Below are 16,560 nucleotides of genomic sequence, written 5' to 3' on the forward strand. Positions count from 1 at the left end.
GCCTTGATGAAGAAAACAAAGCCCAACTATCTCCCTGCTACTGCAACACTCCTAGCTTAACACATCAACTATTGTGCGGCCTTAAAGCTGCCAGAGACACAAGCCTCAAGTGGTCTTCACACACACCATGCAGACCCAACAGGCCAGCTAAAAGTGTGGTACTCTGTGTCTTTTTTCACCAATATGATGTGATAGTCAAATAAAGACCCCACTGTATGAGTGTGTGTGTGATTTATTAGGAAAAATACAATAAATCATGATGGATGTAAAAATGTGTCTCCTTTATAATTTTGATTCATTCATAGTCTTGAATGTTTAGGTGTTTATGCACTCAATCCCCGCTCTGCAGAACAAAGCTCTTTTTACAAAACTGAGGTCAGCTGATTTCAAAGAAATTGCAACAATGTCTCCACAAAACAGTCATTGCATTACAAGGAAGTGTGCGCTCAGCTATAGCGTTACTTCCTGCCTCTACATTAATCACGTTTTCACTGGTGAGGAGTCATCATGAAGACTCTGTAACTATCATTAATCCTACTTGATATTGTTTTGCAGCGTTCAAACTTGAGAATGTTTTATTTCAAGTGCAGGGTTTTTCGAGGTCTGGTTTCTGAACTAGTCTGGTTAGAGAGTGAGGGCAGACCTAAGAGCCTGGCTGACAGACATAGTCCATTAGACATGGGGATACCAAACATAAACTACTGTGAAATCCATAATCCCAACAAGCACGCACACACACGAATGCCTCAATGTGCACATGTGCAAAGACATCCACCGTTGATGTCAGACAAGTGACCACAGGAAAAACTAACCAGGACGCTACACATGAAAATCATACATAATATACAATAACAAAGGCCAGACAGCTGAAAATCTGTCATACACATATGTGGTTAGACCTGAGATGCAGTACAGTTTTCACTTTCAGTTTTAATGAAGTCTGAATATAATTCAAAATAATGTTTAATCTGCTTTGAATAAGTCAGCATGGGGGCAACAATTATGAAAAAAGTCTGTTCAATCAGCGAAACACAGCTTGTGGTTAGTCAGGACTAGGGTTGCAAAATTCAGGGAATTTTCAAAATTGGAAACTTTACATGGGAATTAACGGGAATAAACCAGGAATTTACTAAATTAAAGGTTGGCTCTTAATAGGGAACTTAAATATAGTTGGGGAAAATATATTTTAGCATAATCCTGACTAAACAACCAGATTTCACGCAAGTACAGTTGAATATCTACGCTATTCCTCAATCACATGTCCGTAGCACACTGCTTACTGCAGGGCTATGGAGAGCACGCCCCCTACATACAATTTTTATTTGCATGTTGCAAATAAGATTTTTGTTAATTTTTGAATTAGTGGGTCGGGGGGATGAGTAATATTTAACTGAACATTCATGTTTTGTTCTTCAATGAAATAATTGATTTTTCAATAAAATATTTAACACTTGATAAAGTTCTACTTACAAATACATCTGTTTTAATTGTATTATTTTAGATGGATGTCTGCTTATAACAAAACAAATATTTATGCTTGGATATGATACCTTTCAATTAAATTACCAGTTAATTCCCATAAATTACCATCATTTTCAATTTGGAATATTTCCAAAATTCCCCAACTTAACTTTCCGTGGAAATTTACCAGAAACTTCCCACCCCTTTGCAACCCTAGTCAGAATACCAGTGATCTACCGTAGTAAAGAGCTGACAATTGCAAAATCAGCTAGCAAGATCAATACTTAATGAAAGTGGGAAATATGCAGAAGGAGGAAAAACTGGACCCTAGAGAGTGGAGGTGGGAAAAAAGCTGCTCTCACATGCATGCTGCATGCTGTTGTAATGCTAGACACAATGATCTTACCAGATTTGGGACACTTTGCTCCTATTGCGCCATTTTAAGTCACACACACAAACCTATTACCCCGTGATTTACTGGTCACTGATACCCCAACAGAAAGCTTGGGAATGCTTTCAGCAGTCATTTACTAAAGTCAAACAAATAAATAAAGTGTTCACACACATTCTTATGACTGACTAGTGTGTAGTTATTCAGATTCCCATCACTAATGCTGGATCCTCTCTACCTGATGGTTCTCACACTTCATTATCAATGAGCCATAGACAGCCACATTTCCCAGGAATGAGAGGCTTGATAAGATGCCATCGACAGAGTCAACAGTGAAACTACAGGCAGATAGTGTGGGCCAAACAAAACACACAGCTAACTAAGCAAATCATTACTATTATTTGGACCCTTCCTGCTCAAAACTCCACTTTCCTTTTTTATGCACTCCTTCTGCATCCTCCAGACCTGCGTGGGTGTTGTGTTTTGTGTGTGTGTGCATGAAGTTTACGGGTCAGAGAGGAGTTAAAGTGGAGAACAAAAGCAGAAGAAAATGTGGAGATTTTCAGCGTCAGAAGTCTGGCGGGACAGGGAGGACAGAGCTGTGTGCAATCCCTGCTCCACCAGGAGCTGTATCTGCAAAGATGCTGTTGTGCAGCATCTGAGGAAACAAAGTAACTTAATACATACTGTATGTGTTATCAGGCTTTACTCATTGACCTTAACATGGTAATATTAGTAACTTTAGCTGGAAGCACTTTTTATACATAATCATAAAATACTTTAGAGACAAAGAGCCAGAAGAGAAGAAATATAGTAAAGTAATACTAACTAGGGATGTCCTGATCCCGATCTCAACTATGGGATCGGAGCCGATCTGGACGATTTAAATTGATCGTGATCAGCATTTGAGCCGATCATCTCATCCTATCACTTACGTCCACTGTCACTGAACACAATTTGCAGCTGAAAGCTAACGAGTGAGTGTAATTGAGCATTCTGAGTTTGCTTAACTGTGTATACATAATGAGAAAATAATAAATGGGACATTGATGTATTATTCAAGCCATGATTTAAATTTCATAGTAGAACTGACGTGTGCACAACCAGACATGGCACAGAAAATGCACCTAACGGTAACTCTCCATGGACATATGGCTCAAAAATGCGAAAACATAAATCAACACAGGACAGTCTGTTACATTAGCATTAGCAACCTCATGGCTAGCGGCAGCTACCGTTCTCTATACCGGCATGCCACTCCATAGCTAGTGGCATGCAACCACGTTTTGATCTCGCTGACACTTCCAGATTTTATGTTCTACATCTTGCAGCAGGAATCTTCCCTTGAGAATCGCGCACTGTCTTGTGAGAGTTACGTTCAGAGCAGACTCGGATTTGAGAGTGCTGTAATGCATGCACATCAGTTTCATGGGTCTCATGAAACAAAAGAGTTTTACAATAATGCTAGCTGGATTAAGTTAAATGAAATAAGCATAAGACATATTTTAGTTATTTTTTAAATTACTTATTTTTGTTAAAAGAAAAAAAACAGCGTGCAGCTCAACTCTGTTACCTCTTGTGCAGATATTATCTAGACTAACACAAGTATAAGAGATGTTATCTAGGTAGTAGCAATAAGTGTTTTTCTGTCCCTCTGTTTCTATCAACAATTTTAGATAGCTATAAAGAGAGTGATACAGCAAACAATTGGACATCAAAAAAATCAAAGTCTTTTTTGTGGTTAAAATAATTATGCTAATCGTTGCAAGGCATTATCAAATGTATTTTGTAGTAATAAAGTGAGACAATGCGTCCTTTGGGAAATACCATTAACGCTCTTTTTAACCTCAGCTAGAGGTGGGATGTGTTACTTGTTAAAAATGTTAAAAAGTCTTCCTAACTGTGGTGTGGTCAAAACGAAACACAAGTAAATGACTGTCTGCAAACATTGTTTTACACTTTTGTTGCCTGCTCAAAGAAAAACACAACGTGACAAATCCATGGCGCCATGAGTGAGCGCCATCGCTTCTCCTAGCGTGTGGACCATAGACTGTATAAAATATGGACGTAGTATCCGTGATGTCACACATCTGTTTCTGAAGCGCTGATTTGAGGCCAATCGTTGTCGGCAGCCCTATTGCTGCTGTCGAGCGATTGTAATGTAAAGAGGCGGGCTTTGAGCCTCCTCGTCAACAGCTACAGTGTTCCCGCCTGTCAATCAAGTCAGCTGTGCCTCTGATTGGAAGACTTGTAATCTCAATATCTTTGCAATTGCCGCATCAGAAAAAATTCACCCCCCGTACAGTGTGTGCCAATTGAGAAATGAGCTATCCAGACTACACTCGTCTTTTGTACCAGGCTGTAAACATGTTTATTTCTGCTGTAAAGATCGTCTTTTTTGAATTGGTGTGTATGTGGTTTCCAGTACTTCCGGAGCCAGCCTCAAGTGGATCCTCGATGAACTGCAGTTTTTAACACTTCTACATTGGACTCATATTTTTAGAGCCGCTTGGTGCGGACTGAAACAGAATTTCTTGTTTTAGAAATTTAAAGTGAAACTCTGATGATGAGAGAAAGTAGTATTTGAGGATAACATTCTGCTTGCTAGCATCAGCATTGCTAATATCATGCTATCTTTGGCATCTGAAACAATGAAGTTCTGTTTTTAAGTATAGCCAAACAGAGCTGCCAGCATGGCTTTAAAGTCGAAGCTGAGATTTATTATAATTCAAAACAGCTCTAGTTTGTAGTTGGCAGCTCTTTTTCCCCTTCTCCATTTAGCATGTCACTTTGTATTAGTAGCAGTATTCACTGAGCTGTTCTCAAAGCAAGAGGGACGTTTGTCTCTGCAAACTGTGGCTAACGGTAAAAAATGTATTCCCTCTAGAAAGGTTTAATTGTATCAGTCTTTATTTCACATTTTATATCAGGACAGTTATCGAGATTTGAATCACTTTTAAGAGAGTGATTCAAATCAGAGCATGTATGTGTTATAGTCTGTAAACGTGTGAATACAATCCAGATGTAAAGCCTGTAATGATTAAGGGAGGCAGAGAAAAAACTTGAGTTGTTGTGCTCAGCTGGCACCATGCTGGTTCCTCCCTCAGTACTCACTACTGCTATGTCACACACACCACAGAGGGTCCCCTAGAGATCCAGCCATGTCATGAGAAGAAAGTAGACCGTCAAAGAGGGAGGGGGTGGACGGGCTTTGAGTTAATAGCTGAGGATTGAGACGAGGAAGTAATTATGAAACTGCAGACAAAGACTGCACACGAATGGGTGTCCCCGAGCCCTGGCACACATCCACACAGACGAGGGCAGGAAGTTGTTCACACTGAGTGAGGAAGCAACCCCATTTCCTGGAATTGCTGTACAAGCCTCTATATCCAGCAGGCTGCACAGTCGTCATAGTAACTTGCAATAAAATACCCTTAGCTCAGCATGGAAGGAGGGAGACGAGGCTCAAACTAAACACTACTACCCTTGGGGAAGCTTTACAGGCCCACACAAACAGCAGACAAACCGAGAAGGGGCTTTAAAGCTTCAGTCTCTCAGGTCAGCTTCAGTGTGGAGGGAGGGGACGGACTGTAAGACTCAGACCAGGGCCAACAGAAACTGCAGCCTCTTGGATTGAATTGAAATGCTACAGTGTCAGCATTATTAAACCTAACCCATCCCTGAAACTTTGTTGAAGTTAACTCATTGCACCACAAAACTTTAACACATGATATTAGCACTATGATACATGATTAAAGATACACCAGGAGCAAGTAACAGCAGTGAGACTGAAAAAACGTTCCTGTTATTAACAAGTTAAAAGAGTCTCATCTAAACTGAGAGCTGACCTGCTGGCTCGGTATGTGTGGGCGTGCGTGTTTGTGTGTGTGTGTTTTGGAGAAAAGGGGACAGGCAGACAGAAACAGGGGAAGCAGTCCAGACAAAGTAAAACCAGGAATTTCCCTTGCTCATGTGTATCCAAACTTTTCTTCAGTGATTTGAACTAAAGCTTAAAACTGACTTTATAATGTTCCTTAGTTAACTTAAATGATCAAAATAACATTCACCAATCATCCATGTGGTAACTCAAACCAAGACACTAGCAGCAGATCCTTTAAGTCCTGTACATTGTAATGTGGGGCGTCCATGAGCTGTACTTATCGGTCCAGCACGTCCCACAGATTCTAGATTGAGTTGAGATTAAGATGGGATCTTGAAGACAACATCAACACAGTTATGTTTCCTCAGGCCACCTTCTCCCATTGCTCTATGGTCCAGTTCTGATGCTCATATGCTTATTGTCATCTGATCCCTCATACACGCCTTCATAACCTCCCGGCTTTACTATTGCAACAGCACTCTTTACGGCCTCCCCTCCACTGACCTCAAAAAACTCCAATATGTCCAGAATTCAGCTGCCCGGTTACTCACCCACTCATGCTCCAGAGTTCACATCACACCCATCCTTCAGCACCTCCACTGGCTCCCCATACAGCACCGAATCCACTTCAAGATCCTGCTCATCACCTACAAAGCCCTCAATAACCTCGCCCCCCCCCCATACCTGACTGACCTCCTCAAACACCACTCCCCTTCTCGCCGCCTCAGATCATCAGATGCCAACCTCCTGTCCCCTATCACCAAGTCCAAACACCGCACCTTGGGGGGACAGAGCCTTTGCCATCGCTGCCTCAGCTCTCTGGAACTCTCTCCCTCCACACATCCGCAACTTAGACTCACTTCAATCATTCAAAAACCACCTCAAGACCTTCGTGTTCAAAACAGCATACAACACATGACCTCAACCCCCACCCCACCTCTGTCCTTGTTCTGTTTATTTACCTGTTTTATTTTTACTTTTATTTTAAGAAAAGTGCTACATAAATCCTATGAATTATTATTACTACTATTATTATTATTGTAAGCACTTTCAGCAGTGGACAGAAGTCAACATGGACACCCTGACCAGTCTGTGGGTACACAGTCACATACACAACAAACTGTGATGCACTGTGTGCTCTGACATATCTCTATCAAATCCAGCATTAACCCTTTTGAGCTCCAGTAGCTCATCCATTAGATTGGACCACACAGGCCAGCCTTCACTGCCCAAGTGCGTCAGTGAGACCTGGTTCACTGGTTTTCCCACCGTAGACCACTTTTGTTAGTTTTGTCCCCCCCACAAGAGCTGCAGTTTTGGAGATGATCTGACCCATCATCTAGCTGTCATAATTTGGTCCATGTCAAAGTCACTCACATCCTTGTGATGGCCCATTTTTTCAGTTTCAGACACATCAACTTTGAAAACAAAATGCTCACTTGCTAACATATCCCACCAACTGACAGGTGCAATTGTAATTGTGTCACCTGTAAGTGGTCATGATGTTAGAGGGGATCAGTGTATGTCCCATGAGATAATACCAAGTCTGCAGTTCAACTAAAATATCCCTACATATTCTAAGTGCTCTCAACTTGTCCACAGATTAACATACAGCTTGATCTAAATGACTCAATAAGTGGAATGATTAAAACAAATCACAGCATCATCTCTTTAACATTAAGGTTTGGTGTTGTAAGTTCTGACACACATGGTATTTCAAAACTCCCTTTTTCTTTTAATTCAAAAGGTCTTTAGAGCATTCTTCAAATGTAATGCTGATAAAGATTACTTACAAGGATTTGTTGAGCTTTGTGTGTGTGTGTGTGTGTGTGTGTGTGTGTGTGTGTGTGTGTGTGTGTGTGTGTGTGTGTGCGTGTGTGTGTGCGTGTGTGCGTGTCTGAGCATGTCTCCCGCTGTTTGTTTACAAGCCGTTCCTCCGGTGCTCCTGAAATGCCATAATGTGATAATACACCATTACAGAGTTTAATGTGTTAGTACAAAGTAGGGATGCAACAACTGAAGATCCTGTTTTCACGATTATTATATGTTAGTTTTTCATAGCAATACCAATGTACCAAACCACATTAAATCACAATTCATTAAATCCCATTGTGTGGGAATATATTGTTACTGATGTTATCTTGGTGTTTTGGAACAGTTTATTTAACCTACAATGTCGAGTGTTTACTCCACACAGTCAGGAGGAAGCAACGTTAAATGAGCCACTGACCAAAGCCCTTGATAGGACTTCTTCCTCTTCCATCATGCTGCGTTGCTGTTGTTTACTTTACACCGAAAGCCAAACTTTCCCTACTATGTCCCTGATTTTAACTGGCACGTTTATATTGAATCCTCTACCAACTCACTGTTCAAAACTACTGGTTGACCCTTGTAGGTGGCTTTGCACGGATGATCTTCTTGAGAATCTCCTCCTTAGTCATTCTTGGTGTATCCAAAATGCTTCCACACTGCCAACTACACTTGTTTCTTCCATGGATACAAAACTTTGCGGCTTGCTCCCTCTGCCATAGTTCAGCTAATGTAGCAAAGCCTCTGTTACACATATTAAGCAAGTATCACTTTGTTGTCATTCTGTGCAGATTGCACCAAACATAATTTACCAGACTTCTTTTTCACAGTGACTGTAGTTGTAATGGAGCCTTTACGATTGAAAAAGAGTGACATTTTAAAGCACTGTAAATTTTAAAACCTGTTAACCACTGCATCCCTGGTACAAAAGCGTAAAGATGGAGCAACTTTGTTACAGCACTGTTGGAGAATTACAATGTGTAAGGGGCCAGTAAGTCTTCTTCTTTCCTCTAGGCCTAGTATTTTGTATTATACATTTTTAGTGGTATGATCTATAGCTAAACTCTGTGATTTGTGAAATTTGACGTTCCTATGTGCCACCCATAGACTGTATAAGTAATGGACGTAGTATCCATGATGTCACCAATCTGTTTGAAGCCAATAGCTGGTGGGGAGCCATATTGGAAATGCTGAAGTCAACCTGACTGCTGTCAAGCTAGTGTGAGGTAAAGAGGCGGGCTTGTACCAGGCTGTAAACATGTTTATTTCTGCTGTAAAGATCGGCCTTTTTGAATTTGTGTGTCTGTGGTTTCCGGTACTTCTGGAGCCAGCCTCAAGCGGACACTCGAGGAACTGCAGTTTATATCACTTCCACATTTGCTTCAATTCTCGTGTCTGGATGTTGCCGCTTGGTGCCACCATCGTTCATTCAGTACGTGTTAAATAGATTTTCTTGAATATTATCACCTATGCCAAAACAAAATTCAACTGAAACAAGAATCTGTCAGTTTAATTTATTCTCAAATTTAAGCACTAAAATTTTAATGTTAAAGTACAAACTTGTACATACTGCAAGTCCTAATAGTACTATCCTTCCCTCTCCAACCCAATGTGTCTTGCTTGCTTCATTACTCCATGCGCCCTGCCTGAGTGTCTCCAGGATTACGGGTCTGTGCCTTCCAAGGAATGCAGGCCACAGTAATTCCCTGTTAATTTGCTAACCTGTTCAACAGTGCATACACAACGCTCTGTAATCCCCTCGACCTTCACAGCCGCAAACACCACCTCCTATAGTAACAGTGCATGTAGTTCATGCGGGGCATGCACCTAGCTTTATTCACATTTTGACTGGTATTTATTTAGTGCTTGAGGATCAAAGTCAGTGGAACAAACTGGTGAAGCAGGCACTGGCACTGTGAAGCCAAGGGGTAACAGTCCTAAACTGTACCTGGGACTTTCACCTTGTCATGTACTCAACTTCAAATGTCTAATCACAGTAGGTATACAAGTTTACATAGATCCTAAACTAACACAGCTACAGTGACACACACACACATGCACTTCCAAATCAGACACACACATCTGGAGTGCAGCCCCAGAGAGCTTCATCTCTGACTTCAGCAGTTCTTCACATTATTTACAACTCTCTCCCACTGCAACCAACAAGTACAGGAGGGAAACATATGGGAGGCTTGGCTTTTTAACTACACTACTAATCAGAAGGCTGAACTGCATATAACCTGAAATATGATCACATTGAAGCAATGGAAAGTTTGTGAGAGCAACTGAACAGAGCAGATAAGAAGAACAGAGAGAAACACAAGGGGAATCTTGAAGGCTGTCACAGGGAAGATGTCTAAAAGCCACATTAATAACTCCGCCACACAGCAGTGGGCAGAGCTGGTGGTCAGTAATTAAAGCAGTGTTGTGGGTAGCTCAATAAATATCTTTGTCTTCAGAGCGCAGGGCGAAGCATGTCGCAGATAAATCTCATTTCACACCAGGCTCCAGCTTGGGTCAGATACAAGTAAACTGCGGACCGCACAATCGCTGGCCTTTGTCAGTACGCAATAAGTACACACACGCAAATACATCCACACACGCATGTCAGCTGTCTGCTGTTTGCACTGGGTAAATATATGCAACCATCCACATGCCCACACCATAGGGGTAACACTCAGCTGTCGTGTGCCACCAAGATGACACCTACGCTTCCTCAAGAATCAGGAAGGGGGACTCAAGCATGCAGAGGGGATTCATTGACTTTAACTGGCCCTAAAATGACTGAGCGATATACAAGACCCATTTTGATGTTAGAAAACCAGACACAGTGGAATTGTCAGAGAGCACAGCGACACTCCTGTGTCCACCAGCACTGTTTTGGGAGCTGACAGTGCCCACGACCCCAATTTCAGAGCGCATCTCATCAGCGCTTACTGTCACTAGGTTACCAAAGTTGTCTCAGGAGACGCCTGCTTGCCTTTGTAATGACTGTGACGTGTGTTTTAAAATGCTCTGTATGCTTCATATTTGCTTTCATTCAATGGCATTTCAAACAGAAAAACAAGCTGCTGTTGGTAGGAATGGTGTAAAAAACGTTACTTTTTTTTTTCTGGGTTTGGAGAAAAGGTCATAATGCCCATCGGTACTCATTGGTAGGTGAAGTAATTTGAGACTATTGCGAAATCTCTGCGTTTTCCTATGCCTTTGTATAAAGCAATGTTATTATTCCCCTCGTTCCCTTTATGACGGACCAATCATAGCTAATCTCCAATCCTCTGTCCTGATTGGTTAAGGGGCAGCCCTCACTACGTCCTCCGATTGGTTAGGAGTCCGGCACTATCATGACTGCACACGCCGATCTGTGTTAGTGGGGCTGAGAGGAAATCTGGTTAGGAGGGATAGTGTTGACATTCAAAGTCCCTCTCTCTGAACAGATGTTTACTCTGTGACTTCCAACAGCAGCTATAAGTCTTTTACACCTCATAAAGAATTAAGTTTAAGCAAAATCAATATACTTTTGTATATATTGAAAACCAACAGCAGCTTTAAAAGAAAACCTAAATTGACATCCATTTGTGTAATATGATTGTCGACAAGTTGATATCAGAAGTCCTGCCCCTTCTTAATTCTGATTTGTCGGTGATCAGGTAGTGGCGTTGAACATTTTCAAAAGTTTAACTATTTTCTGCTGCGGTCTGCCTGCCTGCTCTCTCATACGTAAACACCCACTGGTTGCGTTTTCGGAACGCAGCACAGAGCAGGACCACCGGAGTCATGTGACAGAAGTTTTCCAGCGGTAATCACTGAATCAAGGATTATCCTCCTCCTCCTCTCCTCATCCATGTTGTCTTTATGGTCCTCTGAAAACCTCTGACCTGTTGACTTCAGGCCTGAATCCGCTCACCTTGACCGTTTGTTGTTGTGGGTAAATGAAAAACGATCTGGTGATAACACAGAGTGTTTTAATCTGAAAATTAACCAGATGTTTTAATTTGTTTTTGAATTCGTTTTGGCGCCTCACTTCCCCTCTTCAATATGGCCATAGTGCTCATGACGCATTTCCACCAAGTGGTCAGAATTAGTTCAACATGGTACTTGCTTGCACCCTAGTTGAACCCTGGCAACTACTGTCACACACTGGGGCAAACCATTTATCAAGACTAAAGAATTAGTAATAAAGTCCCTCAGTGACGTGACCCAAAAAAAGCTGCAGGCTGGTTGCACTCAACACAGCCAAGGTAAACCACAAAATTCTGTATGTGTCCACAAGGTAGGCAAAAAAGTTACACCTTCTACCGTTCCATCCTGTGGAAAGGAAAACCACTCGCGCCTTGCATGCTACAGACAAACTACTCAGTAGTTCTGCACTAACGTGGAAAGTGTAGTGAAAGATGGAGAGAGCAAGGAAAAGAGAGTCATGGTGCAGAAAGCGTGTGTGCGTGTGTGCATGTGTGAGTGTGTGTGTATGAGTGAGTGAGAGGCTGAACAGAGAGGGGGGAGGAATGTCAAACACCAACAACATTCCACTGCCTCTCCTTGCACTGCCTGCAGCACTTTACATTGTCTTTTCTTCTTTTGTGTGACTTCTCTGTTCACAAGTCACCTATCGACCATGAAAAACGTGAGAAAGAAAGAAGAGCAGAGCTGCATGTATCGACTCTGAGCTAAAAAGGCTAACCACCATGTGATATGAATTTGATTTGAGTGCCTTGTCAACCTTACGTAAAGGCTTAAAAAAAAAAAGCTACAGGCTAAGTCTCCTTTCTCAGAGCAGTGGGAGAAACAGATTAAGGTAACGAGGAGCAGTGGATTTTCCACAAGGATGGTGATTTAGATGGAAAAGACACTCTTAGAGGAGTTTCAGCATTGCATTGGATAGTGAATAAAAGTCCCTCCCTTGAAGTAAACAAGCATGAATGAGATGAGACTCGGCAGAAAACTCCAAACCAGGCTGTTGTGTAATGAGGGCTTTGAGTTTTAACAGCAGTATTTAGCATGTTTATTTACTCTTGTACACTGATAAGTTTGACCAAAATGCATTTTTCACTAAATATCATCTGCCAAACCCTTCAAAGTCTACACCACCTTCACGATTCTTCTCTCTTCTAATGCTTTAGGCGCCATGAGCCAGAATTTCCTTCTACTTCCATTCTTCTGAGTCCTTCCTAATCTTCTCTGAGCTGACCCAAAACCTAACACCATTCAGGACCTGCTGATTGGCTGTGCATAGTGGAAACTAATTAGGGCTTAATTGAAGACAGGTGGGAACCAGTTTTCATTTTATAAGCTGTGTAACAGAATAATACATGGCTCCTGCATTACTATGATTGATTCGAAATGCACAGTTTGTTGCCTTATTAACAACTGAATCACATCCAGGTGATTTTCACACCTACTTTTCTTAACATTAGGGATGCACGATATTATCGGCACATTATCGGTATCGGCCGATATTGACTTTAAAATGAACAATCAGATATGGGCCAACACGCCGATATCCGCCGATATAATTAACTGTTAAAAATAATGGGCTGCTTCAAACACGTGGGCTCATGTTTTAAGTTAAATTTGAATTTAAGCAGCAGTCTGTAAGGTACATGTAGCTGACTAATTTAGGCACATTTACTGTCAAAGAGTAAACCATTTTATTCAATTTGGGTTTGATTGCTGTACAGTTGCACTTTTCACATGTTCCCTGTGAACAGAGGTTAGGTTTACTTACTCAAATGCTGGTTGTAGGTATTGTTATGATTGTCTCAGGGACAGCATCATCAAAGTTTTAAGTAGGATGTATCTTTTTTTGTAAATTTTGTTTGAAAGCAATTGTCATAAATAAACATGCAGTTTTAAGTATTAAGTTTTTTTTCTTATTTTGCACAACAAATGAATATTACATAACAAATGTGATAAGAGTATCACCATAATACTGTACACTAATTCCAGTACAGAAGAGAATTGATGATCTCTGTAATTAGTTGTGTGGAAAAAAATATCTGGATCGGCTCAATGAGTTGTAAAATATCGGCATATCGGCAAAAAAATCCAATATCGTGCATCCCTATTTAATATTTCAAATTTTCAAGTGTTTCAGGACTGAACTTGTTTGACAGTGGACCCCAGATTCTGAACTGCAAAGTGGTCAAAGAACTTGCAAATGTTGTGCATGTGTGTCTTAAATAAATCAATAAAAAGTGTGCTTTCTCGTGAGCTTCATGAATCACAATGATGGAGGGCATTAGCCCAAAAATCCACACTCCATCACAGGCAGAGCAGTCTTGACATTTGTAGGTGTCCATTTTGAATTCTCTCTCTAGTTCTTGCTGTTCAACATCTGGCCAGCGGTGCGACAGTCAGTAGAAGTCTGTAGATGTCATACTAACCAGACAAAAGCCATTTGAATTACACACAGGGAGAAGTCTGATGCGTATTTAGTGCCATTTACAATTCAAAAAGATGGCACAAGAGTGTTTCAATGAGGGGAAATAATAGCAGTGATTACACGGAGAGGAAAATACCACAGAATGGGTCAGTAAACGTGAAACACACTTAAAAATTAAATAATTATTGAATATTTTCTGAGTGACGTGACATTGGTCAGTGTAGGCCTGCGTAAAGACTCGAAAATACGAGTTTATCCAAACGCAGCAGGAACGAAACCGTCACCACAAATTACGCGTAAAAGGTTTTTTATAGACTTCAACCTACAGAAACGTCATTTCTCCATCTTTGACTTTCGTTTGCTGCCTTTCTCGATTATACAGTGGTGACTTTAACAACGTTACTCACCAACCCGTGTGACATTAATGTATGTGTGTATTGATGCTATGTCTGCCCCGTGCGCCGCAGATGCAGAGGCAACAAAACGTGACCATGACAAGTTATGAATAATTAAGAAGAGCTGTAAAAGCAGCTTACTGTCTCTAAAACTTACCCAAAGAGAGGTGGATGAAGCAGACGATCAGGACTAGTGATTTGCCCGAGGAGAAACCGGGAATCTGCTCCATATTTTCTGTAAAATCCACATAAGGTCGCCAGCCCAAAGTTGAGTTGTCTCCTGGAGCGGTAAGCTAGTTCTCAAAAATGTCTCGTCGGAAATGGGTCACTCACAGTTAACAGGGTAAAAGTACCTGAGGTGCCAGATTAAAAAATGTCAGCCATATTTAAGAAGTTATCCACAGGTTGTTCCAGTAAAAGCACTTAAATCAAACATAAATGTAACTTGTACAAGTCTCAGTCAGCAGTGAGAAAGTCTTCCACCTCTCCGCGCAGCAGAAGTCACACTGAGAGGAGGAACAGAAACACGTATCCTTCCGCTGAAGTCAGCGAGGATCTACTGCCAGTCTAAAAAAGATGAAAACTCTTTTAAGGCTTTTATTTAACTAACAGCGTCCTTTCACGCCTGAAATAATGTTTACACTCCGGGAATTCGTCAAGTTTACTCTTGATACGCATAAATGCACACTAAAAGTAAAAGTTTCTTTCTCTCTGTCGCTGCGGCGGAGGAATTTTTTTTCTCATTTTTCTACTTCTCGGAGCCTGGTATGACTCAAAATTAACCCGTTCAATCATTGTTTTTTTTTCTTTTCTCCTCCCTTTCACAGGCACGTTGATTCCCGATATGTCTTTTAACACCCACTCTTGACTTTATTTCTATGTTACTGCAACTGTTCATGTCAGACTGTGTGCCCAGGTTCAGGTCTGAGTTTCAGGTAATTTATGCGCATGAGAAACTTCACTTATAAAAGCCAAATACTCAAAAAGGTGGGAACTCAGGGGCGAGTCTAAGATCGGTCTCTTTAGGGGTGCTGAGCACCAAGAGAGCTGCTCAAGATACATTTCACTGTTTTGTACATTTTAATGCAATTTCATTCCCACAGTTTTGAAAGAAAAGTATCACACTTGTTGGGAAAGTCTGTGACTAAACCATCAAATCTGATAAAGGTTATTTAAATGTTAAGCCACAGCAAAAGAGAAATGGATTGGAATCATAAAAGAAACATATGGTAACCCTAATTTCTGAGGAAAGACAACTCATTTTGATCAGCAGCTCCTCAACATATACATAAACAGTATGTATGTTTCTGGAGTAAACCAGCCCCCTATAGCGAGTACCAAAAATACCAAAAATTGACATTGGAGTTATTTTTTGGACTTTCATTTGAAATGCAATGCACAACATGTAAAACACATGAACAGAAATGGACTTTTTCAATGTTTTTCTCTTCCTTTTTCCTTCTTGCCTGTATCATATAATTTGATAAGTTTTGCGTGCCACTATTCTCTGTTTGTTTTCTTACCTGGTTCTTCCTGATCTTGCACTCTCTCCTCTCCTTCCCCTTTTTCATCTCTCCCTCATTGGACTGACAATAATATACAAATAGATTGTATTCAACTAGATGAAAAATTACATACAAATCAAAAAATACTAATAAACTAATAATACTAATACAGCTGTATTTTTGTTATCAAAATATTACGTTTCAACCCAGTACTGTATGGTTTTGAAACTTTTCTAGCTTGTTAAGAAGAACAAACAGTAAAAAATATATATATATCTCTAATTTTAGAGGTGCTGGGGTCCAATTTAGGGTTGCTTCAGCACCCCCAAAAAATGCGCTAGAAACGCCTATGGTGGGAACCCATGACTACGAGTGTTTCTGAAACCATTTTTTGACACTGTGTTTTCACGAGTTACTGTCCAATAATGTGTTGTGTTATTGTTATTCTTATGGAAAACACTCACACAATACGATTAGGGTACCGTGTATAATGAAATCTATAGGGCATAAACAGGCGTGTAAATCAAGGCCAGTGACTGCAGCTGTTTCAGTGTTGATGTAGTTTATTACCTGCAGATTTCAGGATACTCATCACTTTGTCAGGTGCAGATTTTTGGAATCAAGTTCCAGTTTCCAGGTTAAATGTTGTTGAAGGACTGAAAATGGTGGGAAGATTTTTAATGATCATTTTTGTAATTGATAATTTCAAGACTTTATGAATTAATGAAGTTTTCATA

General features: G+C 40.7%; 1 protein-coding gene across 2 annotated transcripts in view; it reads right to left on the minus strand.

Moving 5' to 3' along the window:
- notch2 (notch receptor 2) overlaps positions 1-15,134 on the minus strand; it is a 53,670-nt gene extending 38,536 nt beyond the window's left edge. For both annotated transcript variants that reach the window (XM_034705278.1, XM_034705271.1), the window contains exon 1: positions 14,476-15,134. In XM_034705278.1, coding sequence (XP_034561169.1) covers positions 14,476-14,548 — 73 coding nt within the window. In that variant the 5' untranslated portion in view covers positions 14,549-15,134. The remainder of the gene's footprint in view (positions 1-14,475) is intronic.
- Positions 15,135-16,560: the final 1,426 nt, after the last annotated feature.

The sequence above is a fragment of the Notolabrus celidotus genome, chromosome 2 (genome assembly GCF_009762535.1).
Source record: "Notolabrus celidotus isolate fNotCel1 chromosome 2, fNotCel1.pri, whole genome shotgun sequence".
Lineage (NCBI taxonomy): Eukaryota > Metazoa > Chordata > Actinopteri > Labriformes > Labridae > Notolabrus > Notolabrus celidotus.